General features: G+C 40.7%; 1 protein-coding gene across 2 annotated transcripts; it reads right to left on the bottom strand.

Annotated features, from left to right (window-relative positions):
- Nucleotides 1-924: 924 nt before the first annotated feature.
- Nucleotides 925-14,116, bottom strand: htatip2 (HIV-1 Tat interactive protein 2). 2 transcript variants are annotated; one of them, XM_070554923.1, is made up of 7 exons: nucleotides 13,745-14,105; nucleotides 13,182-13,371; nucleotides 12,996-13,103; nucleotides 2,251-2,388; nucleotides 2,115-2,176; nucleotides 1,692-1,928; nucleotides 925-1,597 (listed from the first exon to the last, which is right to left on the bottom strand). In XM_070554923.1, the coding sequence occupies exons 1-6, from the start codon at nucleotides 13,858-13,860 to the stop codon at nucleotides 1,709-1,711; spliced, it is 834 nt and encodes a 277-aa protein (XP_070411024.1). In that variant the 5' UTR covers nucleotides 13,861-14,105; the 3' UTR covers nucleotides 925-1,597; nucleotides 1,692-1,708. The 2 variants fall into 2 exon arrangements, with proteins under 2 accessions (XP_070411024.1, XP_070411022.1); XM_070554921.1 differs by having other exon boundaries at nucleotides 1,073-1,928; nucleotides 13,745-13,929; nucleotides 14,027-14,116.
- Between the last annotated feature and the right edge of the window lie 12,255 nt (nucleotides 14,117-26,371).

Consider the following 26,371-nt stretch of genomic DNA (forward strand, 5'->3'; position numbering starts at 1 on the left):
ATGAGAGTTTCAATAAATTCTAGAGTACGATTATAGATCCAGAATAGACAGTTTAAATGCTGTGTGGAATATTGACCTGAATAAGAAGGGACAGCGTAAAATGCAAATAATAATAATAATAATAATAACAATAATAATAATAATAATAATAATAATAATAAATCAAAAACAGATATCGTATAATTCTTTGTTAAACTGAGCTACTGGCATAGAGAATGACTACAAAGGCTTAATAAAAAGGACCCAAAATACTGTAAATGTTAAAGCTTCTAAATGGAATGATGGAAAAAATATGCAATACTGTGACAAAAGACAAATCAGAAACTAAAGCTATAAAGAAACACTTAACACAAAATAAGCCTCAGCTGCGCAACAAAAAAGGTCATTTTGTTAGCTCCCAACAGTTATTCCCTGTGGTAAAATCACAAACCGTTGGGGTTTTTATACTTGCATTACATGTTCGTATTATTAAAGTAGAAGCATTTTCTGAAATGTTATATTTATTAATTTTAATTGTAAAATGTTTATGTACCAGCTGCAATAAATTTATTTTCAAGAAAATATTCTGTAGGATCCGATTGTTTTTGTGCATCTGGGATTTAGCATCAAATTATTTAACTCTAGCCTAGAAACCCAGATGGACAGTAGAAGAAACTAAATGATTTTTCTCTGCATGTATTCACTTACAGGATGCCTGGCTGATTTAAATTCCAGTAGAATAAGTACATACTGCATCACCATATTCAACCACAAGGGGGTGGTGCTATATAACTAGAGAAAAGTTGTTTTTTGTTTGTTTTTTAATCTAAAAACAGAAAAACTTTGCACGGACAATTATTAGTTGAACCCATCAAAACACAAACATAAGAAACAAAAAAATACAAATGATGCAAAGAATTGAAAATATGTCTGAGTCAAAACAACTGGGGTTTACAGGATTTTATTAATATTTAGTCTACATCACACTCTTAACAAGAACATCTAATACAGAATGATTTCAAGAGGTTGTTTTTATAAAAGAGTGGGAAAAACAATCACATTCATCTCTGTCATTGCTGTTATAGTGTGAAACACACTGTTTCTTTGAGAGGCATGGAAGCTAAATTTTATTTCCATATTGACTAAAATAATTTTTTACATCAGCTTGACAAATGAATAATCACACATGTAGATAAATTAATTAATAACCATTTGTATCTGCTAGGTGAGACTAAAACTAATAAATATTTTACTTGTGATCAGGCAGAGCAGCCATGTGTTCATGAACATGAAGATGCATTGATTTCCTAATTTAAACAAACATATTCAATACAATTCAATGAACAATTATATAAATTCTGTGCACAATATATTATATAAAATAATTTATCGTATGCACTTTCAGGCTTAGTGTGTCAAACACCCAAAAAGTCAAACGAATGACATGCATCCCTGATGAAAATGACACAAAAATGCTCCTTAAAGATGAGGAACTCATTATATTTATATAAGATGATTTGGATTTATCCATGAGAACATGAATATTAGCTTTCAAGTAATGTGGAAACATTTCTTAGGGATGAGGATGGATGGGTGTGGTCATCTCTGCAAAAATAACCTGACAAGAAAACGGGAAAAGTTGAAGTTTTGTGTTCAGTACAGCCGTGGATTCAGCTGCCACTTTAAAGAGTAGAGTCACATTCTTTTCTCACCTCCAGTAATTTCATGCTCATTTATTTCCCTTTACTTTTCCCAAACTGATAATGTCTTTGTTCTCCAGGATCTCAGTCTTCTGCTCAGGCTGCAGCAGAGTGTTGGACGCCATTGCTTTAGCCACCATTTGGATTGGGATGGACATGGAAGTAGAGCACACGGCTGAGACGGCGCCGAAGAACTTCCTGGCTAACCACTCGCCGGGTCGACTCTCCCGTCTGTCCACCAACAAAACTCTGTTGGTCAGGAGAACGATTATTATTTTATAGTTACAAGTTATTTGAAGAGATTTTCCTTGTTCTTGCTCCTCTTTAAGATTAAGATAATGTGTACTGGTCAGGTTAATAGGATAATCCAACAGCAGGTTGTCTTCTGTTCCCTTAAGTTTAAGTTCGAAGGATTAAGAAAATCTGATCGCTCACCCCGGTCTGTAAATGGCAAATCTTTCAAAGCCTAGTGATTCAATCTCTGCCTCCACTTGTCCCTAGAACAAAATCCATCAAATTAAGTATTTTTTCCCAAACTTGGAGCTGTCTCAAGCAGGACAGAATCAAATACCTTGACTTTAAGGTAGAGGAAGTTGCTGTTTTTATCAGCTCCTCTAGAAGACTCCAGATGGAAGTGAGTGCAGCCTCCAGCCTTGGCCAGCTCAGCAGATTTCAGAACATAGTCATGATCAACCCGGACAAATCCATCCTGAAACAGATGCAACAACTATAAAGATCAGAAAGAAATTTGGACCACATTAAGAGTGTGATACGTTCTTACCTGTCATATTTAGCAAAAACATAGGATTTTACCCTTTTTTTTTGACTAAATCAGACTTGTATTTTTGCAGCAGTTAGCTAATGAGTGAAAACCTGGAACAGGGTATAAATGTGTTCATAGAAAATATGAAAGCTTTAAGAGAAGAGAAAAAATGACAAAGAATTTTTAAACTATATTTAAAATGTTACTCTATAAGGCTTTTAATCCCCACTAAGCTGTGGTCGTTTGTCATTTCCATTAACAGAGTGAGTAAATGTTCTATGTAATGGCTTTCTAGTAAATAAATATACACGGTAGAGTCTTTGCCCATTGGATAGCTGTTATTAGTGGAGACAACACTGGTCCATGCTTTAAAGAGCAAGTCACCCCTAAAGCAACCTTTTTTTTGCTGATAAACTATATAAATGAGTAAACTATATAAATGAGTAAATGAATAAAATTCAAATATTCTGCCTAAAACTGACAGAGTTGCGCCATCTTCAGGTAAATATTCTGCACTGCATTTGAATTTAAATATGCCATCGCTATTGGCTAAGAGGTACACTATGACATTGGCTGGTACATTATGATGTCACAATGTTGTTGTGAGCCTGCGGCTGTGTCTCAATTCAGGGTCTGCATCCTTCGTCGGCCGGATTCGTCGACCGGTTACGTCACCGCGCCGCGACCAGGCCTGTCCCAATTTGAAGACTCCTTCAAATGCGGTCGACGAATCCGGCCTTCTTTTCGCCTGAATGAAGGATGGGCCCGGTGTATCCTTCAATGGTTTACATTTCCCAAGATGTCTTGCGGGCCGGATGGCAGAACTTTTAAAAACAATGGCGGACAGTGAAGCGGGAGCTGTCGGAGAGGATTGTGCATATAAATGTCAGTATAAACTTGAAAACTGTTAGGTTAAGGACTTTTGTGATACATGAACGTTATTTTAGTTTGAAATGTTACACTAAAAGTGCTTGTATTGCGGTCTCGGCTCGGTGTTGTAGTTCTCCCGCTACGTTTTCCCCCTGATTTTAATAGAAGTTTGTATTTTAGGGACAAAAGAGAAAACCACGGACTTTATTAAGCTTAGGGCAAAGATGGACCACATGATCACTGGAGCAAAGTATTCGGCGGCTGTGGCATGGAGGTACAATAACATCTCATATTTTAAAAACTCGTTTTTGAGTTTAGTTTTTCTGCGAAAACACGAAAGGAATAACCCGTTGTCCTCTTTTCTCTGCCTTTTCTCTTCCTGTTTTTTTTTCTTACATGTTTGTTAAGACTATTCTGGAGAAAATGGGCATCCAGGGGAAGGTGACAGCGATGACCAGCTTCTGGAGCTGATCAGGGAGGACTTGAGGGTGCAGAGGGAGGCAGAGCAGCAGAGGGCACAGGAGAGAAGGGAGAATTTTGACAGGCTTTTTTCTTTGCTAGAAAAAAATGGTTAAGAAAGATTAAACATGTACATATAAAAGAAATATCTAAATAAAATCAGTTCTGCATTAAACTCTTGAATTTTATTTTTGTTTATAAATGTGAATTGTTTAATATTACAGGCAGGGTCCGAAATTAAATTTTTTACTCACCAGCCAAGTTGGCTGGTAGATGATGAAAATCTACCGGCCAAGCATATTTTTTACCGGCCAAAATTATAAATGATTTAGATCTACCTAAAGCATGTTATTCTATATTATGTTGATTCCAAACAGAGTGACAAAATAATTAAAACATCAATTAATAAGAAAAACAACTCTTTTGTAATTTTTACTATTTATTTATTTATTTTTAGAGATGTTTTTATGAACTCTTTCATTGAAATCTAGTCAGACTCCTTGTTTTCTCTGTCCATGAAGTCTGGCCTCCTGCTTCTGACACCGTCTTTGTGCCAAAGCATTACAGCCTCATTTGGGTCATAGTCCTTGATCTCTGGAGAACACAGCTGCACCATGAGAATAGCTGAAAATGTGTCAGGGCTAGGGTTGTCACGGTAACCGGTGTAGCAGTAAACCCCGGTAAAAAAGTTTACAATAATAATAACAGTCTTGTTTTTAAAAAATATTTATTATCTCGGTGGATTACCATGACTGCGGTGTAGGCGCAATGACCCTTACCAGCCACCGTATCATCTGAAGTTGCCGGCGGCACATGCGCACTTTGTTGTTTACGACCAAAACTTTCTTTAAGCTAAAGCTGAAGTAATGGCAGGAGTAGACGGCAGCACTCGGGACATTTATTATCCCTCAAAGAAGACAAAGTCGGAAGTATGGGCATTTTTTGGATATTTGAAGAATGCCGAGGGACAGTTGTCTGTGAAAGGCAGCAACGCTACGTGGCCATCATAATGTAGCCCTTATCTCACGACTCCGCCATCTCCAGTTCGCCACTTTTCACAAAATCTTATGGTTGCCACTGGCCCTGGTGGTTTTTCTTCCAGTTCGACGAGTTTTCTTTTGGAAGGCTGGCTGACTCCAGTTAAAAACCGCCACATTTCACTGCTAGTTTTAACACGAAGCTAGCTGCTAACTTAAACTGATTGAATGGGATAGGTGGAAATGACGTTGATGCGGCGCTCACGTTTCGCGTACGTTTGTGTACGTTGCATGCAGGCGGGAGGAGTATCAGACATCCATGGAAGATGACTGATAAACATAACTAATTTGGTGCAAACATTTACTCGCCAGGTGGCAGGTAGAGCTCAAAAATTTACTCGCCAAATGGAGCAATTTGCTCGCATTTGGCGAGTGGCGAGTGTTAATTTCGGACCCTGATTACAGGGTATCTGCTGGGTCTTGAAAAGTCTTAAAAGGTGATAAATCGGTTTTGGTCAAATTAAGACCCTTAGAAAGTATTAAAAACTATTATCACATCTTTGCTCAGGCTCAGCTTGTCGAAAGTATTTTCTCTGGATTAGCTCTCCAACAGTCAAGGAAATGATTAAAAAGCTAAATAAAACTTCGAGCTCCATCGTTTAAAGTCCCTTCTCTCTTCTGCTCAGCGGTTCCACGGTTGCTAGGCGACAGAACGTTCGCCGAGGGAGTGGCGGGAATTCATGAAGGCTAGGCCTGTCCAAATTCATAACCATTAACACCCGGTCTACTCGGCCGACGGAGGATCCAGCCCACGTCGGCCGAGTAGACTGGGTCCTTCGAAGGATGCAGACCCTGAATTGAGACACAGCCTGCGTGTGTGTATTTGTTAGACTCTGCCGTATCGGTCTGCCAGGAAACAGCATTTGTTGCATTTTTCAAACAGGAAGTGGGAGTGGAGTAAGATTCTGGTAGGTAGGGGTGACTTGCTCTTTAAACTACCAGAGTAGAAGTTCTGCCATCCGACCCGCAAGGCATCTTGGGAAATGTAAACCATTGAAGGATACACCGGACCCATCCTTCATTCAGGCAAAAAGAAGGCCAGATTCATCGACCGCATTTGAAGGAGTCTTCGAATTGGGACAGGCCTGGTCGCGGCGCTGTGACGTAACCGGCCGACGAAGGATGCAGACCCTGAATTGAGACACAGCCATCAACAACATATGGTACCAGCCAACATTCTAGGGTACCTCTTAGCCAATAGCGATGGCTGATTTAAATTAAAATGCAGTGCAGAGTTTTTACCTGACGACGGCACAACACAGACAGTTTTAGGCAGAAAATTTCAATTTTAACTAAAATGCACTAAAGTGCGAACCTATTGACTACATGTGTCTGCAGCACGATTAGACACGCATTTATATAGTTTATCAGAAAAAAATGTTGATTTGGGGGTGACTTGCTCTTTAAGTTTAGGTGAGGTTTAAAGGGATACGAGGCAATTTTGCTTGCTTTTAGCACCCCCTGGTGTCTGTTATTAATTCACTGTGGTTATACCAAAAGTGAAACTTATCTCTTTGCTTTGAGTTTGTCTTTTTAACACCTTATTATAATAGCTGAAATATCTCCTCAGCCTTCATTAGTTTGTAGAGGAGTGATTCATCAGTAAATCAAACTAATAATCTGTGTTCACGATCTATAACATGCGGAAAATGTGCTTGAAGCAGACACCAGCTCCACCATGTCAGCTTCACTCCACTCTACAGCTCCCTCCACCAGCAGGGACCAGACCAGCAACTCTGAAGTTGCAAGTCCGGCATTCTGGCCATAGGGGGAAATGGGGTCAAAGTGACAGTTCATTAACCCTGTAAAAGGTTATATTAACACATTCATTTAACACAGATGTTTTGAAAATATGAAGAATTTGCTAAGTATGCCTTTAATGCATTCTAAGGATTAATAGCTTTGTGTTAAACAGCTACAAAGAATGGTGAGGACTAAGGCGAGAATGTTAAATCAGCCAATGTTCAAAACAAACGTCTGAAGATAGCCTTGATCATCATTTCTCAATATCACTTAGAAAAGTGCAAACAGGAGAGTCCGGGCATGGCGTGTTGGTGAGCGGACGTGTCTAGGGGAGCTCCGACTACTTTTTTCTATAATGAGCTGCTAAAGGACTTGAATATCGCTTTTCTTTCCCCTATCTGACCTAAAACTGACCTTTCACAATTCTCTTGCCTTGAGTACGAGTATACTTAATGAGCAAGAAGAAACAACACGGAACTCGAGCTAGCGTGTCAGCTAAGTTAGCTAACATGGCTAAATGTAAGGCCAGCAACGACGACAGCCCTGTCACCAGAGGGGACCTCGAAGCACTGCTCAGTGAACAACGAGAAAGCTTCAAGACCGATGTAGCTGCCCTGATCAACGAGTCAACAGTATCTCTCAAATCGTCCGTGGAATCGCTGGGACAACAGGTAGCATCTTTCAATAGCCGCCTCACTCAGACAGAAACATTGGCTGGGGAGAACTTTGGGAAACTTACCGAACTGGAGGCTGTCATTAAAACTCTTCAACCCCAGTATGAAAAGTTACTAGAAAAAGTGGATGATCTTGAAAATAGATCAAGGCGGTCGAATTTGAGAATAATCAACATACCGGAAGGTAGTGAAAAGGGCCAAGATCCAGCTAAGTTTGTGGCGAATCTGCTGATGACGGCTACAGGCTCAGAAGTCTTCAGCAGCCCTCCTGAGATAGAGAGAGCCCACCGCTCCCTTCGCAGAGCAGGTCACAGCGCTACGGAGAAACCCAGGGCCTTTATCGTGAAATTTCTTCGCTTCCAGGAGAAAGAGAAAGTCCTGAAGTGGGCCAGGAGCCATCAGATGACGTATCACGGCACGGATCTGAGAGTCTACCCGGACATTAGTGCTGAACTGGCCAGAAAGAGAGCATCATTTAACGGAGTCAAGCACACCTTGTATAAAAAAAGGGATAAAGTTTCGCCTTTTGCATCCAGCTCGTCTCCTCATCTCTTTCCAGGATAAGGACTACTACTTCGACTCTCCGCGTAAAGCCCAGGATTTCTATGATCAGCGTATCAACAGCCCTGAACAGTAAGCTGTTAAAAGGATGGGGTCAACTTAATATTAAGATGCAGTTTAGTCTATTTGGCCTTGTTATAATACGATTTGGATATTTTGTTATTGCGTTATCCTTTGTATAGTCTAGGTACCTTGTTTTGTGACCCTTACCTCTTATAAGTGTAGGACTATTAATACCATTATTATCAATATTTCATTTTTTCCCTTTTGTCTCTCTCTTTTTATTTTTTATTTTTTTGGTTCTACTAAGTTGAAATGGGTCATTTGAACGTACAGGCTCATTAGAAGCCTAAACCGGATTTCAATATTCAGTATTGCAGCACTCAGTTTCTTATCTGAGTTCGGAGCTCCCCCTAGTGGAGGGAAAAGGTGAGGCTAATGCTGTTGGGAAGTCTCATGTTTTTGATTATCCTGCTGCTAGTTCTAGTTCAGAGAACATGCTTGGGAATAGGGTTCAGGTTTAATACTCTCTGTTCTGAGAGTTTAGGGGGTTCTTTCACAATGGGGGGGGGGGGGCAGGCCCTTTTTTTTTTTTTTTTTTTTTTTTGTATGTGTATATGTCTCTGGTGTCTATATGTGTGTATGTCTCCGTTTACCATCCTTTCTCCTGCCTTCTTACATCAATACTCGGCCAGGCAGAAGCAGTCTCTCTTTGTGTATCTTTGAAAACGATATATGGCGAGTACGTCTAAAGGCACAGGTGCCAACTTGAGATTTGTATCATGGAACGTTAAGGGGCTGAATAGTCCAACCAAAAGAGGCAGGATTCTCTCGCATCTTAAACAACTGAAAGCGGATATAGCCTTCCTGCAGGAGACTCACTTGGTTGCTAGGGATCTTTACAGGTTGAGGGCGCCGTGGATCGGTCAATCCTTCCACTCCAACTTTGGTAATAAATCTCGGGGGGTGGCTATTTTATTCCATAAGAGAGTGCAGTTTACCCCGTCTAAAATAGTAACTGATTCTCAAGGGCGGTTCATCATAATTACAGGTTCCCTCAATAATGTTGCAGTCAGTCTTATTAATTTATACGCACCCAACTGGGACAATGAAGATTTTGTCTATAAGGTTATTTCATCAATTCCAGATTTAAACAATCATTGGCTTATTCTAGGAGGTGACCTAAACTGCACAATAGACCCAATGCTGGATAGATCTTCAACAAGACCGCAGCCACCCTCTAAAATGGCTAAGGCTTTCTCCTCTTTTTTTGGTCAAGTGGGAGGGGTGGACCCGTGGCGGTTTCTCAACCCTGACAAAAAACAGTTTTCATTTTACTCACATGTACATTCAACGTTTTCACGAATAGATTATTTTTTCATAGATAACAGCTTCCTCCCGACTCTAACTTATGTTGACTACTCAGCAATAGTCATATCAGACCATGCACCGGTGCTCCTGGACCTGTCTTTTAGCCTCCTGCAAAAAAATCACCCCAACTGGAGATTAAACTGCACTTTATTCAATGATATCAGTTTTAAATCCAAAATCTCAGACGCAATAGACAACTTTATTATAGACAACAAATCAGATGCTATTTCTCCTTCTTTGATATGGGAATCACTGAAAGCTGTTATAAGGGGAGAGATCATTTCATATTCTATTAGTTTCAATAAAAATAAGGGCCAGAAAAAGGAGCAACTAATGAGAGATATTAAAAACCTGGATGATGTTCTCTCAACATCTCCATCTCCAGAGCGCATCAAGGCGAGACAAAATTTGCAAATGGAATATAACTTACTTACAACGCATGAGACAGAAAAATTATTGCTGCACTCGAGGGGCCTTGTCTATGAGTATGGTGAGAAAGCAGGGCGACTGCTGGCCCACCAACTCAGGACAAGGGTAGCAAATCAGCAAATCAGACAAATAAAAACTTCCTCTGGAGAAATTACAGTAATCCCATCAATCATCAATGAAACTTTTAAAAACTTCTACTCTACACTGTATACATCGGAGGCCTTCAACACTGACTTTGATCAAGCTTCGTTTCTTAGTAACTTGGAATTCCCTTACATTAACCCTGATAAGGTAGACTATATGGATCAACCTCTAACAATTAATGAAATCACCGATGCAATTAAATCGATGCACAGTGGGAAAGCCCCAGGCCCAGATGGATATCCTATAGAATTCTACAAAATATTCAGCGATAAATTAAGCCCCCTTCTCCTCCAAATGTTCAATGATTCTCTCAATCGGGGTACGTTACCACAGACCCTCACAGAAGCATCTATAACACTATTACTAAAACCAAACAAGGATACTACAGAATGCGGCTCTTATAGACCGATTTCACTCCTGAACAGTGACTATAAAATTTTAGCCAAAATTCTTGCTAAGAGATTGGAATCTATTCTACCAGACATCATATCTTCAGACCAGACGGGATTCATGAGAGACCGCCACTCATTCTCAAATATTCGTAGACTTTTAAATGTTATTCTATCTCCAGGTCCAGTCGATGTTGCGGAGGCAGTGATCTCACTAGATGCCGAAAAGGCGTTTGACAGGGTCGAGTGGGGATACCTGTTTGATGTTCTTGGGAGATTTGGCTTGGGGTCTAAATATATTTCATGGATTAAGTTACTATATTCTTCACCCAAAGCCTCAGTAAGTACAAATGGAATGAGATCACAGTACTTCACACTTTCCAGGTCCACACGCCAGGGGTGCCCCTTGAGTCCCCTACTATTTGCTATGGCAATTGAGCCACTATCTATAGCTCTCAAATCCATGAATCATAACCAAGGGATCACTAGAGGTGCATCGAAACATGTGCTTTCGCTTTATGCAGATGACTTGTTGTTGTTTGTCTCCAATCCTATTACCACCATTCCTCGTATAATTGAACTATTAGACAGATTCGGAACCTTCTCAGGTTACAAACTAAACTATTCCAAAAGTGAATGCTTTTTAATTAACAATCCAGCCCCACAGATTGTGGAAAATGATCTCCCCTTTAAATTATCTGGTAGCAGTTTTAAATACTTAGGGGTGAATATTTGCAAACAGTTATCTGCTATTTTCAAGACTAACTTTTTACCTCTGACAGAACAAGTTCAATCAGACTTGGAAAGGTGGAAGAACTTGCGCTTATCCATTGCAGGCAGGATAAACTGCATAAAGATGAATGTACTCCCACGCTTTTTATATCTCTTCCAGAGCCTGCCAATCTATCTACCAAAAGCATTCTTTAATAAGATCAACAAGTTGTTCTCCTCCTTTATATGGAAGAATGGGGTTCCCAGGGTCAGGCGTGGGTTTCTAGAAAGGGATAGGTCAGGTGGCGGACTCGCACTCCCAAACTTGAGAAGTTATTATTGGGCAGCCAACATTCAAAAGGTTATCCTCTGGATCCAACAACCTACACTGAGTTGGTGTGAACTAGAAGCTGGTTCATGCACTTCGACTTCCCTGTTAGCACTAATTACATCTAAGTTACCCATTCCGACATCTAAATACACGGATAACCCTATTGTTATCACAACATTAAAGATCTAGTCTCAATTTAGGCTCACTCATGGTTATAAAGAGGCCTCTAATCTTAGTCCCATTTGTAGAAATCATCTCTTCCCTGCCTCGGGGGTGGATGCTACCTTCCTCACATGGCGTAGGTTGGGCCTTAAAAACTTAAGGGATCTTTACACTAATAATACTTTTAGCAGTTTTACAGAACTTTGTAAAAGGTTTGATCTTCCACAGTCACACCTTTTTCGTTACTTCCAGATCCGTAACTATGCCAAGATGAATAATCCAATCTTTCCAAATGCCCCCCCAAATACAGTAATCGACTCGCTCCTGGATTTCCCCGTACTCCAGAGGGGTCTAATTTCTAAAATATATAATTTCATATCTCAACTATCAGAGACCGCATTAGATGAGATCAGAAAAGTTTGGGAAGATGAATTGGGGAGTCCATTGAATGATGATGAGTGGCAGAAGGCCCTAGCGAGAGTAAACGGGAGCACATCTTGTGTAAGAATGAGCTTGATACAATTTAAAGTAATTCATCGCATCTACTTTACTAACTCTAAACTCTCTAAAATATACACCAATGTTAGTGACAAGTGTAACAGATGTAACTTATCTCCCGCAAACATGACACATATGTTTTGGTCCTGTCCTCGACTTCATGACTTCTGGAAAACTATTTTTAATCATATGTCCCGATTTTTCAATCTTACATTGTTGCCGAATGAGAGGACTGCGATATTTGGGTTAATGCCAAACCCTGACAACTTCAGAAAATCTATAAGTGATGTTATTGCCTTTGCGTCCCTATTGGCGCGGAGAAGAATCCTGCTGGGCTGGAAATCACCGCTTGCCCCTACTGCTTCTGCTTGGCTGAGAGACCTCATGATGTTTATTAACTTGGAAAAAATCAAGTATGGTGTAAGAGGATCCACTGAGAGTTTTGAGACAATTTGGAAATTACCGTTGGAATACATGAGATCTTTGAAGACACTGGAATGAGAATAACCACCGCTTTGAGTTCAAGGTTGGGAACTTACCCCCCCCCCTTTTTTGTCGTGGTGTGGCTGTCGGCGGGTCTGTTTTCGTGCTGTTTTATTTTTTTGATCTTCTGTTTTTTATTGTTTTTTTAATTATTATTATTTTTTGTTTATTAATTAATTTATTTAATTGATTTGTTTATTTACGTATTTTCTCTTTTTGTATGGGTGCTTATATAAGATATGTTCCAGCATGGGCGTAGTTCCACTGCCTGAAAATCCAATTTCAAATACACTACCTCTCTCTCCCTTTTATATGTCAAAATCCCTTGGAAATTGAATGGGGAAGGGGAGGAGCAAGGGGAAAGGGGGTAAGGAAAAAGGAAAAAGAAAAATGTAACTCTTCCATATAACTGTGCTTTGTAAATGTGAAAAATCAATAAACATATTAAAAAAAATAAAAAAAAAGAAAAGTGCAAACAAGTGAGAATCTAAATATAAGAGGCACGGTACCAAACACACTGTTATACTGCCAATATAATAGGAGTTAGGAGAGTATTTAAAAACCTGATTAATCCTTCACCTGTGCTCTAGAGGCAATGACAGTCACACCTGTAAACTAAACAATGCTTGACTGCTGCAGATAACAAACTCATTTACAATCTACCAATATAGCCTGGAGGGTGTTCACTTACAGCTCCGGCTTTTGCTCTGGTTGTGCCCAGACAGCAGTAGCCCACATCGTGACCTTTGAAGGCATCAGCGTAATCATCAAGCTTTTCAAAGTCAACCACCTCCTGTAACTGTGGACAAAAACCACAAACAAGCATGAAGCAAAGTGTCATGACTTACTGACCACAGTCGCTGCATCAATCACTGACCAGGTCATCATTCGCTTTGCCTTCAAAGGTCAGCTGCCTGCGTCCAATGAGGGTGATCTTGGAGAAGATGCTGCGTTCCAGCAGCTCTTGGAGCAGCAGCCTGCCGGTTTCCCCAGAAGCACCGAGAATAAAGCAGCTTTTGTTCTGGAGCCTGAAGTTGTCCTCCAAGGTCTTCATGTCTTCAGCCATGCTGTAAAGCAAAGACAGGAGACACATCTGTTTGCAAAAGCAATCCATGCATTTAACAAAAGGCTGCATCACCTTAATATCCGGGGGGTTTAAAACATTGTAGCTTTAGTAATGTTAGAACTAGTGGTTATTGGGGTTTTAAGAGACACATGTACATAAAACAGACATGGGTTCACTCAGTTAGGTATGCAGACATGAAAATGATTCAAATGGCTGATTTCCTACATGTTTCTGCTCTAAATTCGCTCCATGCCTTAAAAAACTAGCACCACTCAATCTGTATACAGATCTTTGTCCAATTATACACGCCATTATTCATATTTATGTCATCAAACAGATGTGCGAGTTTTTAGACTCTAAAGCTAGTCTTTTACCTTGTATATTCACTTGGAGCACTATCGTCAAAATAAACTAAAGCGGCAGCAATAATAAGAGCAGTGACAGATAAAATCCAGGCCTCTTTTCCCAGGGAGGTTCCGAGGAGTTTCATAACAGACAGTGGAAGGAGCGCCGAGTACTTCCTGGTTGCTTCACCTCGTCAGTCGGTGTCTTCCTGCTCCTACCGGACAGCGGGGGAAATGCGATTACCTGTCATCACTACTGTTTGCAAATGTTGTAATACGCAGGTTAAGCTGCCAGTAGGTGTAAATATTCACCATTTACGTCTGTAAACACAGCAGAAATCTCTCCTTTACCGAACGGAGCGCTCCATGGTTGACGCATGCGCAGTGGAGCTGAGACTCGTCAAGGCTTCTAGTGTAAAAGTGATGGGAAAAGGTTGTTTTTTCCATCCTGTTACACCGTTTTCTTAGGTTGTTTTAAATGTGGTGGGATGCTTGTGTTGTTGATTTGTTAATATGGTTACAGAAATAAACAGTTTGTGGATTCGTGAGATTTTACTTTGTAGTTATTGTTTTTACTCTCAACCTGTCATTTTATTCAGGGTTTGATTAATTCTTCGTTTGTCTACTTCTTAACTTCTTAATATGTTTTATTTTAGGGTGTGTTTCATGTGGCTGCATTGTCATGAACAGCACTTAGGGTTGTGTGATCAACAGTAAATACGTTCTACAAAAGTAGACCTTGATCCTGTGGTACCCCCCCCCCCCCCCCCCCCCCACCCCCCAATTATCTGTGTGCATGTGTAGTGCATTTATTAGCAAACATTTACGAGTCACGGGGCAGATCTTAATGAAACTCCCAAAGAGTGATAAAATGTACATCTACAACTGATTCACTTTTGACGTCTTACTCAAAATGGGCAACATCTGAACTTGGTCAAAACAATAATGAATACAACACAGTCAGTTTAACCCTCCCACTGTCCTAATGGGGGTGACACTGCAAGGAAAGTTGACCACTGAGCAGGGTTGATGGTTTATCCCTTGGGTCCATGTGGCAGGGGTGAGGAGTGAGCACGCCACGAGGACCTCAAGGGATAAACCATCAATCCTGCTCAATGGTCACCTTTCCTCACGGGGTCACCCATAAAGCCAGTGGGAGGGTTAACAGATATTGAACTCAAATTTGAGTGGGAAACTGGTAGTCATTCACGAAAAAAATATAAAACAATAACTGAGTTTCAAAGGTCAGACACTGTAATATTTTGTTGGACCGTCTTTAGCTTTGATTACGACACACATCCACTGTGGCGTTGTTTTGATAAACTTCTGCAACATCACCAGATTTATTTCCATTCAGTGTTGCATTAATGTTTCACCAAGGTCTTGCACCGATGAAGGTTGAGTCTGACCACTGCACAAAGCCTTCTCCAGCACATCCAAAGACTCTCAATGGGGTTAAGGTCTAGACTCTGTGGTGGCCGATCCATGTGTGAAAAGAATGTCTCATGCTCCCTGAACCACTCTTTCACTATTTGAGCCTGGTGAATCTTGGCATTGTCTTCTTGGAATATACCCGTGCCATCAGGGAAGATGGAATGACCTGGTCATTCAGGATATTCAGGTAGTCAGCTGACCTTATTCTTGGAGCACATCCTGTTGCTGAACCTAGACCTGACCAACTGCAGCAAGCCCAGATCATAACACTGCCCCCACAGGCTTGTACAGTAGGCACTAGGCATGATGGGAGCATCACTTCATCTGCCTCTCTTCTTACCCTGATGCACCATCGCTCTGGAACAGGGTTCATCTGGACTCAACAGAACAGTGTTTAATAATGAGTTGGACAGTTCTGAACTGTTTTAGTCATTTCTACAATCTCCTTAGATGTTCCTCTGCTTGATGCATGCCAATGATCTGACCCTTCTCAACAGAAACATCTTTTCCACAACCACCAGATGTTTTTTTCTACATGGTTGTTTAAGAAATGAGATGCAACTCATTGCACCTGCTGGGGTTAAATCCAAGTGGCGACATATTTTTTTTTTCTTGTATTTTCTCTTTCACGGCTAAACGTAAGATGATCTCAGCTCAGAACTTGAGCATTAAAGACATGATAAGGATATGAAATAATTCAATGGATAGAAAGAATTATAGATTTAAAATGAAAATACTGTGGTTTATTTTTTCTATTATTTTTTTGGGCAATTTGTGTTTCTTCTTTGGTTGCATAGCGAAAATCATCATCCACCTGCAGTAAGGCTAATATTCTTTATATTTTAAAATCAAAAGCTGAGAAGAAAGTTAGGCTTGCAAAAAATATCACTTGTAAGCAGCTGAAGGTTTGTTTTTCACTCACCTGAACTTATAGGAAACTTTCAAACATTACTTCTGGGAAGAATACATACTACAGTAATGTGTAATTTAGTACTAAATGTGTCACGGCCGACTCTTATCTTCAGTAACACTTAATAAAAATTAAACTGACTTGTGGTTTGATGTGTTAAAAAGTCGCCTGGAATGGCGTGACATCTCCGCCATCTAATATGAAAACCTAGCCAGGATCCAAAGTGAAGGCCAAATACTGAAAATGTTTTTGCCTTTTGTCAGACCGTCAGGGGGTTTCATTTGCCAAAACCTTCACACAAAGAAAGCAAGTCCAGTCACATGCAATGAATTCATCAACACCCCATGTTTTTAACACCCCTGCCACTTTGAACACAAGGCATCGACCCAATCTAATAGAAAATGATGCAGCCAGGGATGATCCTTTAAAGATGTCAGCAGTAAAAGACAGAAACAAAAGAGGCTGAGGTTGGAGGGAAGAGGCCTTAAACTGGCACTCTGCTGAAATGAAATGTCGCCTCTTTGTTCCTGAGCTGCGGGTGCTAATTGGACCCAGCGGCAGGGAAGAAAGCTGCTGCTGTGCTCCTGTCTGTCGCACCTGTTGAGTCATTGTTTCACACATTGATTTGACAGGAAGCAGGAGGAAGAAGGCTTATTCCTCGCTGGGTGCGTGGCAGAAACGTGGTTCAATTTTCTTTTAAAGCTCCGCTGCTGGAGGTGGAAATACCAATGGTGGTCAGTGATCAATTGCGTTTAACCATTGATTAGGTGAAAGTAAAAGACATGTGGACTGTGAAGAGTTGTATTTTACTCAGATTTTTCATTTTCAAAGAGGTGGTCCGACATATCTGAAATATTGCGTAACTAGCTTTATTCTTGTATCAGATAAAGTCCTGTTCAGATTGGATATGTTCACATAAACTTTCTCCTCCCACCATTTTCATTGTTAATAATTTAGACACCAACAACACACCAACACCAACCAAATGTAGTGGGTTTGTCCTACAAAGCTTGTAGAATATGTTCCACAACGGTAAAGAAGGCCCTGTCCACACGTAGCCGGGGATCTGCCAAAACGTAGATATTTTTCTACGTTTTGGCCCGTCATCCACACGAAAATGGAGTTTTTTCACAGGAAAACGGATCTCTTTAAAAACTCCGGCCAAAGTGAAGATCTGCGTTTTCTCCGTTTTGGGTGTCTGCGTGTGGACGGACAAAACCGGAGTTTTAAGGTCCGCAACGTCACTTTCCACGACAAAAAAATGCAGACATCACGTGTGCGACCTGTGTTTACACTAGCCGACAGCATGGATGCCCTCAGAGCTGCGCTCGCTTTATCAACTGTCCAAGCGCTTTTTGCTTGTTTGTTTTTGCAAGCGGAATTACTGCTCCTTGCGGAAGACCACAGACGAAGGACGAGGTTAAGAACGGCTATTGCCCAGCACCTGGCTCAAGTACCAAGCACCAAGTACTGCCGCCTACAGGTCTGGCATGTCCTTAACAACGTATTTATCCAGGTATGTGTGGACAGTTTTTTTTTAAACGAGGTGGTGTGGATGCAAGTTTTTGGAGGGGCGGATATTCGTTTTTAAAAAAAACCCGGCTACGTGTGGACTAGGGCCAAGCAGGGGGTCGGGAAGTCGTGGATTTACACACCATTGATCCCAAAGTGCAAATAAGGCTGACACTTACATGGCAAAATAAAGTTTTTATAATGAGCTCGGTCAAAAAATATATTTGCCCCGCTCTCTTTTTCTTCCGAGCATTTCTCATCAAGCATGCCCGCTGAACACACCTGACAGTCTGCTGGTCCGCACACACCTGCCTCTCGTTAGGCAATTACCTTCTATCCTTTGTGGATGGATGGATGGTTATTAAAGAGACCGTGGTCTATCAATCTCAAGCCTACATGAAGAAATTTCTTGTCCTTTTAAGGCTTTTGATTGTCATCCTGGTTAGCTGAGTATCCATCAGAAAGGGGAGTATCCTGTCTGATGGTTGTACCCCAGGGGATTGCCCTGTCTCCATGTTTAACCTGTCTTTCACCCCTCAGACTTTTAGAACAACACTGAGTCAAATGTTCTCTGAAGCAAAGATTGTCTGAGTAAGCAGGAATAGTGCCAGGATCTTTCTGGGGCAGTCCAGTAGGAAGTTAGCCTGGCAAGCCAGACTAAATAAATGTATTATTTAGTCTGGCCACGCTCCATTGACGGCTCTCGGTTGTGGGGCGGGTTCTACCGTTGTCTTTCAAATGATCTCCGCATTCCACTGGACAATGAATGTGACATACTCTTGTTTCACTCTGTTGCATCATCCCACCCACCAGGCATATAGAGTGCCCTGATTGGCCCACAAAGCGGATAAAGCTCTGTGATTTGTTCACCAAGCAGATAGAGCACTATGATTGGCCCACCATTATGGACCAATCACAGCTCTTTATGTGTTTGAAACCCCTCTAGAGAGCTGTGATTGGCTAGCCAGAGTCCTGGTAGGAGCTGCTGAGGTTCCAATGGAGCATGCCTAGACCAAACTTTGCAAAGCAAGAATTTGGTCTAGTTGACTAGGCTAGTAGGAAGTGTCTTCTTAGAAGGAAAACAGTAGTCAACTTCAGGAGAAAAAGTTTATCTGACCACAGTCATCTACATCCTGAAGTGGAGGTTGTTGTCAGATACAAGCACCCTGACTCTGGCAACTAATAGGAAATGATCAGACTTGGTGTTTTTTCAGTCTGTGTGGCAGGTTACTGTGATCGCCATGCTGCTTCATTTCCAGGACTGAACTCATTATTTCAGCCAAAAAGATTGCTGGAGAGAACCCAAAGACATTTGAATCAGTGAGAAACAGAGACAATCTATCCTAGCTCATTCAAGACATCCTACAGGAACAGAAAACATCCCCATCTAAAAGGTTAACTCAGCTCACTTGTCATAAATGAGTGGAAAATAAACCTGGACATTTCAATTCATCACTGACTGAGCCACGCAGAGACCAACAGCAGTCACTTTCAGACTTACACCAAAGGGGTTGCCAGTTAACCTAACATGCATGTTTGTAGTCTGTGGGAGGAAACATGAGAACTAGAAGAAATCTGATGCATCACGAGGAGAACATTGTAACTCCACACAGAAAGGCTGCATTCAGGATTCAAACCTGCAACATTCTCACTCAGAGGCACCAGTACAACCAACCAGTCCCACATTTTCTACGATACAAAACAGTTTTAGCATTATTATGAGTCAGACTTTGTAGATTTTTAAATAAAGCACAAGTGGCACACACATGTCACACACAGACCTTGCTGCAGCACAGCAGCACAGCTTAATGCTTTGCAGTGCAGCTCCACAGACTCTGGAGTGTGATGCTAATGATGGTAATTAATGGAGCCTGACAGCACAATCTGCTGCCCATTGTCTCCTAATAAACAGCTTCACAGTCCACATGAGCCTCGGAGGGGACGGAAGGTTTAAGCTGAGAGCCGAGACGGTGGGAGTGGGACACAGCCATGGTGGAGGGTCAGACCTCACGGGACAGCCCTGATCCTGAAGTGAGGATTAACTTAATTAGAGAGGCAGTGTCTGATCAAGATGCAGGATTTGATGTGTGTGTGTGTGTGTGTGTGTGTGTGTGTGTGTGTGTGTGTGTGTGTGTGTGTGTGTGTGTGTGTGTGTGTGTGTGTGTGTGTTACGAGACAGGTCTCATCATTAAAGCAGGCTGTTGCTATTAGTTGCTACTGATGCAGCTGGTGTGAAGACGAGTCAAGATGGTGCCTTTTGCTTCTTAATGACCTTAACCTAAGAAATCCATTTATTATCATAACACATTAAAACTAATTAAGCTTCATTGTGTTTTCTTGTCCAAATGATAACAGAGCCATGAATATTTCAGTGAGTTTAGTCAGCTTGTGCCTTTGTGTTTTATTTCTTTAAATTTGTTTGTTTGTTTGTTTGTTTGTAATGTATTTGTGTTAATCCTCTGTGATTTCACTGCTGATGTTTGGAATGACCACTTTTGCAGTTTTCCCTCCCTCTGTAGACATTATTTAAGTTTTTTCCTTCTTTTATTTAAAAACGGTTTCCCTAAAAGTGCAAGCTTTGTTTACATGAAATATTTGAACTTTATCCAAAATTTGTCTTACATTTCAACGATTTCTTCGTTTTCTTCCACTGAAATACCAGTTGCATCATGTGTTTGTTTACAGCATAAAACAATCAACATTCATTACAGCACTTCTAAATCAGAATGTAAAAAATGAGAATGGTCAATCAGCCTTGAGGAATCTAAAGTCAATGTGGCTGTTTACCAAATACCAGGAAATACGCTCGTCCACACAAGAACAAAAGCTCTTTGGTCAGAGATTCCGACGTGGATCTTAGACTTTTGACACGAGTAGCAGCAGATAATCAGTAATACTCTCAGGAGCTTCAGAATCTGCAGCTAAACCTTTTCTCTGTGTCTCTCTAAGGAACGATCAGCTGATTAAACAAGCAAACAGATTATCTGTGTTTATTCTATAGATGTTTTTCTAAAAGAGCCTGAGGAACCTGCGGCAGATAGAGCTACAGCAACACACAGACATCGGCCTAACCCTCACACAGCTTTAATTCATGTTTATTTCACAGCAAAAAGTTTTGCATGTTTGCCCTCAGCACAAGCTGTAACAGCATCTGAACTAGTGGTTGCCATCATGAAGCAAGTTTAATCACATTTGTATGAAAAGGGATTTTATGCACATTTTAAAAAGCGATGTTGACAGCTGTTCACCTTCAATTTGTGCAGGAATATTTTTGTTGAGGGTACATCAGAAAAAAGTGTGGTTCTACTTTTATAAAGTGCAGGAACTTTAAAAAGAAAGATAAATAACAATTTTGTTACAAGATTTCACAATAATATTTGAAATAAATGATGGATCTGTTATTTGGTTTAACCAGCAAGTGTGAAGGACATCAAAATAATATCAAAGCTCCTCTGAAACAACGTGAACTGTCCTCTGAGACCTGCTGGGTAACCACCTGACAATGCACGTTTTAGTCGCCAAACTTTATGGAGAAACAGAGGTAAAATGTTTTTATGGAGAAAAGGTAAAGAATGTTATTGTTCCTAATGTTTGTTTCTTATTGGATGAAACTATATAAAATATTATATAATATTTTATATATAAAATTTATATGTAAAGTAATCAATCAAAAATATATTTTAATTGATGAGAAAGCTAATAGGTTATTTCATTTATTTCTCTTTTAAACTTAGTTTGCCCCGGGGCAGCTGTGGCGTGTAGTAGCTCATCATGATCTGTGTGTGTGTGTGTGTGTGTGTGTGTGTGTGTGTGTGTGTGTGTGTGTGTGTGTGTGTGTGTGTGTGTGTGTGTGTGTGTGTGTGTGTGTGTGTGTGTGTGTGTGAGAATGGATGAAGTGCTTTGGAGCTCTCTGACTCAGACAGGCGTTATACAATTGCAGGTCATTTATCATGTCTCTTATGTGATTTATTTTTATTTTACATTGTAGCGCTCTGATAGACTTTTTTGTGAAGCGCACTATAAATAAAGTTGAGTTGAGTTAATGGAATTAGTTAGCTAAATTCAGCCTCACATTCAGTGTCATTCATTTTTTAATGAATGTATATCAGAAGTATGGCTTACATCACTCAAAAGTGTCTGACCTCCAAAGTTAACCAAGATTAAAATAGTTTTAATTGTTTAGTCATAACGGGACTTTCCCAAGAGAAAATTAAACATGAAACAGTTAAATATTTCAGGCCTTTCATCAGGACATAATAGAATAATACGCAAAAGCCTCTTAGTGGATATTTGTGTTTGGATTTGAGTTTTCTCCATCAGATCTATTTGGTGTCTTAAATCTCTCCATTGTGGCGGGACGGGCAAAGCCTAATGACTCCTTTGAACCGCCGCCATCCTCAGCAGAACGGCTTTGGGAATGTCGCCCACTAACCTTTAGGCTCTTTCCCACATCGAGCGAAAGTGAAGGGCTTCTATTCCCGTCCATCTCCTGTACTCATTATGCGGTAACCGATTTTTATGCAACACTTGCCAAACCCGGAGGATTTATAAACAGTCATAAGAAAATACTCATGAGGAAAAGACACAAACTTCTTTGTGCAGGAATAAAAAAGATAACTGATGCATGGCATTGTGATTCTTGTTTTATTTTTAAATTAGAAGAATAATAGTTTATTATTTATTGAACAAAGAGACAAAACAACTGGGTTTAGTTTGATTTATTTCACAAGGACAAGGTAATTAATTAACACTAGGCAGATGTAAATAAAATGAAATGAAATAAATGAAATGTGGGTTGTTAGTAACAACCTGGAGTTCGGTCAACCACAGTCTTGACATAAAAACGTCCACATGACTGAATGGAACAGGACAGTCTCCTCCCACAACATCAATCATAACATTAGTTATGTTGATTTTTCTGTCAATTTCAATGTTTTTTTTATTTATAATCTGCAAACTGATTTTATTATGACATGAAAAAACAAAAATAAAATTACCTGTAATCAGTTAGAATAACATGTTTTAGTGTTGGATGGAAGGTGCTGTCCATTAATTATTTATTGCATGCTTAATTATTTTTAGACCTTTGCAGAAGCAAAGCAATCAAATGCAATTTTAACAGTGAGTCAATATACTTGGCAGAAAAAACAAAGATGGCCGATTATATAAATTCATTTGAACTACAGTGCCTTGGCCATCCAGGTTGAATCAAAGGTAAGTCAGACTTCTATCTTGATTCCTGAAGAGGATTTTCTTCACATGAATGATTCTTCACTTCTAAAAATAATAAATACTGAACATGCACCAGAACGGGATTTGTTTGACAAAGGCAGATAAAAATATTCCTTAGTGATAAATTGTTAATATTTTCCAAATAAAACCTTTTTTCTGCATTAGGGGTTAGTCATGATTTGAGTACCAGTTAAAGGACGTGCAGCAGCCTTCTGGACCAGCTGCAGGCATGATGATGGGCTGAAGAGACTAAGGTTGCTCTCTGGCTGTGGTTTGTGGTAGAACACCTGATGACAGACAGCAGTGATGCTTACTATGATCCTTTCAGACTCTTATTCCTTCATCCTGGCTTGTCTGTATTTGAAAGTCCCCGCTGTTCTTTGCCTAAAGGGAAGATGATGAAAAAGGAAGGGAGATCATGACGGACCCACCACAGCACAGGGACCTCCCTGCCGATGAACAAACATGACTACAAATGGCAGAGCTGGCTGGACAATCACTCTGTGAATGGAAACTAATTAGCTGGAGTCTAATGCCAGTTTACAAACACCTGTATTAGCGTGCTAGCTCAGCAGGGAGTCAGGGATGACCAACAAGAGCTAATCCCTCATAAGCCCAAAGTGCTCCTCTTAAGAACTGGCGTTAACATTTTCTGTCTTAGCCAGCTGTTTCTGATCTGAGTGTAGATAAAAAATAAAAAAAATGAGAAGAGGGAAAAGGTTTTTACAATCGTGTTCTCATTTGAGAAAAGACTTTTTAATAAGACAGCTGTGGTTGTAAACATCATGAGCAAATACTTCTTTTATCTTAATTTTTCTTGCATCTCCGAGCTCTTGGTGAACCCTGCCATGTCTGCGCATTTTCAGCCTCATCCGTTCCTTCTTGCTTCCATCCTTTCTCACTGCCTGGGTGGTGGAGTGATTACCGAGCAACCATGTGTGTATCAAGCCAAGTGCGAGGCCAGTGTGTATGTCAGGGATTAGTGAGCTTTAGCATTAACATCAAGACTGGACTGGCTACATTCCCTTGCTCCACTGATAATTTGAGGGGAGGAGAAAGTGGCTGCTCCATTAGCTCAGACTGTTTGCTCAGGAGTAGGCCGGCTCTGATCCTCTGTTTTCTCTCACCCTTTCCAGGAGGATCTCCATCTTTTGTGATGGAGGAATGGAAAGATAAAGGATAGGACCGAGTGGCACATTGATTCAGAGATCACCATTCTGAGGACATTCAGTACTCTTACCAAACTAATCAGTGTGTGTAAACACAACAAGGGATGTTGAGGGCTGGCGGCTAAAAAGCCGGGGTCTTCGGGGTTGATTAGGAAGAGCTTTTTGATGGACCACACTCGGTGTCTGTACGCTCTGATCTGCTGACAGCCTGGCTCTGAGGTTACATTGTTGTGACTGACTGTGGGTGGGAAGAGGGTCTGAGTGGCCTGCTGTGGACTCTGGTGCATGAACATGTTTTTAAAAGATCATTCAGGTGTTTATTGCTGCCGGTGCAACATTAACGTAACTGCGCAGTGCTTTATATCCAACATATCAAACCATTGAGATTTCTTGATGCTACCAAAAATTACAGTAGAAGGAGAATATGTGTTTAAAAGTCATGCTCCTTCAACAAAATAACGCTGTTTTATTCAGCTTGTTGGTCGTCTGTCCGATCAGGGTCTTCAAGGACCACGATCATTATACCTGATTGTAAAGAACAGGTGATTATCAGACTTCTGCAAGACTTGCTTCAAGGTGTGTTAGAGTAGAAAAAAAATCTAAAACCTACAAAGGACCAGGAATTGATACCAAATAGCTAAACTTTTCTGTCAAAACTAATACATTTCCGGTTTAATGTTAAGGTGCACGCAGTTAAAGCTGCTAGAGAATCTGCAGACAAGCTAGGTTTTAAACAAAAACACGATCACAGAACACCCACCCCTCCCCTCGGGTTTCTTCCCTGAGACGCTTCTGCAGGAACCGGAAACAACAGTCACCGTTTTATAGGGCCAAACGATTTTGTTGTCCATGACTTGGTGTTTTTCTTTTTGGGACTCTGGTAGTTTGTCCTAAAAGCCTTTTTTTTTTTTTAGAAAACAATGCCGCCAATTTGCCGCAATGTTGTATCGGCATCTGGGAGCTTTAGGTTGTTTTTACATGGTCTGACCTTGTAGGTAATGTGGCACAATTGTGTCTTTTTACAAAAGATTACGCAACAGAGGTATAAACAGGGTTTGGGGTCGGTGCCTGTGCTGCCGTGAACTTCTGTTTATCTTGGACTTAACTTGTTTTGATTGCGATTAAAGCCATGCTCATTACGTTTTTTGACAAGCCGCTCCTAAAGGTGTCTGTCCTTCACAGTCCCCACGCAGTCTCTGGTGATCTGAGCTCCACCTCTAACAGAGACAAAAAGAAAAGAAAAAGATCTTTTATATAGCACCTCTCAAGATAAAAATCACGAGGCGCTTCACAAAAAAGAAAAAAAAATTAAAATATAAAAAAGATTTAAAAAATGATTTAAAATATGTTTAAATTGGTAAGAAATATAAATGTGATTAAAAAATGTAAGGAAAGGGAGAGAGAAAATGAATAGGAAAGAGGGAAACAAGTGGATCCTGGGAAAGGTGGAATAAGAGCAGAATGAGGAGAGGGTGGTGATAACGGTCACACCAAAGCCAGCCTGAACAGGTGAGTTTTCAGCTGCTTCTTAAAGGAGACCACTGAGTCCACTGATCTCAGGGGGAGAGAGTTCTAGAGTCTGGGGGCCACAGCAGAGCCTGGTGTGCTGCACAACCAATAGGCTTTGGTCACTGGACCTCAGGAGATTGCCAGTGTAGGCCCTAAAGACCAGAACCAGGATCTTGAAATGAACCCTGAAGTTGGCTGGCAGCCAATGAAGCTGGAGGAGAAGCGGGGTGATGTGGGTGTGTTTGGAGGAGTTGGTCAGAAGCCGAGCACAGGCATTCTGAACCACCTGCAGACGGTTCAAGGAGGTTCTGCTCAGACACGAGAAAAGAGAGTTGCAGTAGTCTAAGCGTGAGGAGATGAAGGTGTGGATAACAATCTCAATCTCAAGAGAATCACCTGGGGTGCTGCATCGCTCCAGTTTATCATCTCAGCTGATTCTGTTTACAAAAGTTAAACTAACTGATCATGTTTACTTATATTTTCTATATAGTTGCAAGCCGGAGCTTGGTAGTAACCCCCCACAAGATCACGACACCTCACTCTGTTATGCCAAGGCGTAATATGCATCCACAAGCCAGGTGTTATGGTAATATTACGACCACGCGTGGTGGCACAAATGCTGCAAAGCAAGACACACCTTGGCAGCAGTTTTACGCTGATTTGCAGGCATGGTGTGTCTTCTAAATAGGACTTTTGTTGATATCACTGATATTATTGAGTGGAGTACCACTCTGTTCTGTTGCTAAAAATGTGAGTGCGTTATGAGTGGAGGAGCCAGGGAAGTGTGGAAGTGCAGAAGTGTGGCGGTTCCGCGAAATTGACAACCAATTAGACCAATAATTATTTTCAGTCGAAAACCTGTTATTGGAGGAGGTTTTAGACGCGTTCTTC

The sequence above is a fragment of the Nothobranchius furzeri genome, chromosome 9, assembly GCF_043380555.1.
Source record: "Nothobranchius furzeri strain GRZ-AD chromosome 9, NfurGRZ-RIMD1, whole genome shotgun sequence".
Lineage (NCBI taxonomy): Eukaryota > Metazoa > Chordata > Actinopteri > Cyprinodontiformes > Nothobranchiidae > Nothobranchius > Nothobranchius furzeri.

Coding starts and splice junctions, on each gene's coding strand:
- htatip2 (XM_070554923.1), bottom strand. CDS start 13,860: ATGAAACTCCTCGGAACCTCCCTGGGAAAAGAGGCCTGGATTTTATCT. Junction 13,372..13,744: donor GCTCCAAGTGAATATACAAG/GTAAAAGACTAG, acceptor TTTGCTTTACAG/CATGGCTGAAGACATGAAGA. Junction 1,929..2,114: donor TTTGCCATTTACAGACCGGG/GTGAGCGATCAG, acceptor CCTGACCAACAG/AGTTTTGTTGGTGGACAGAC.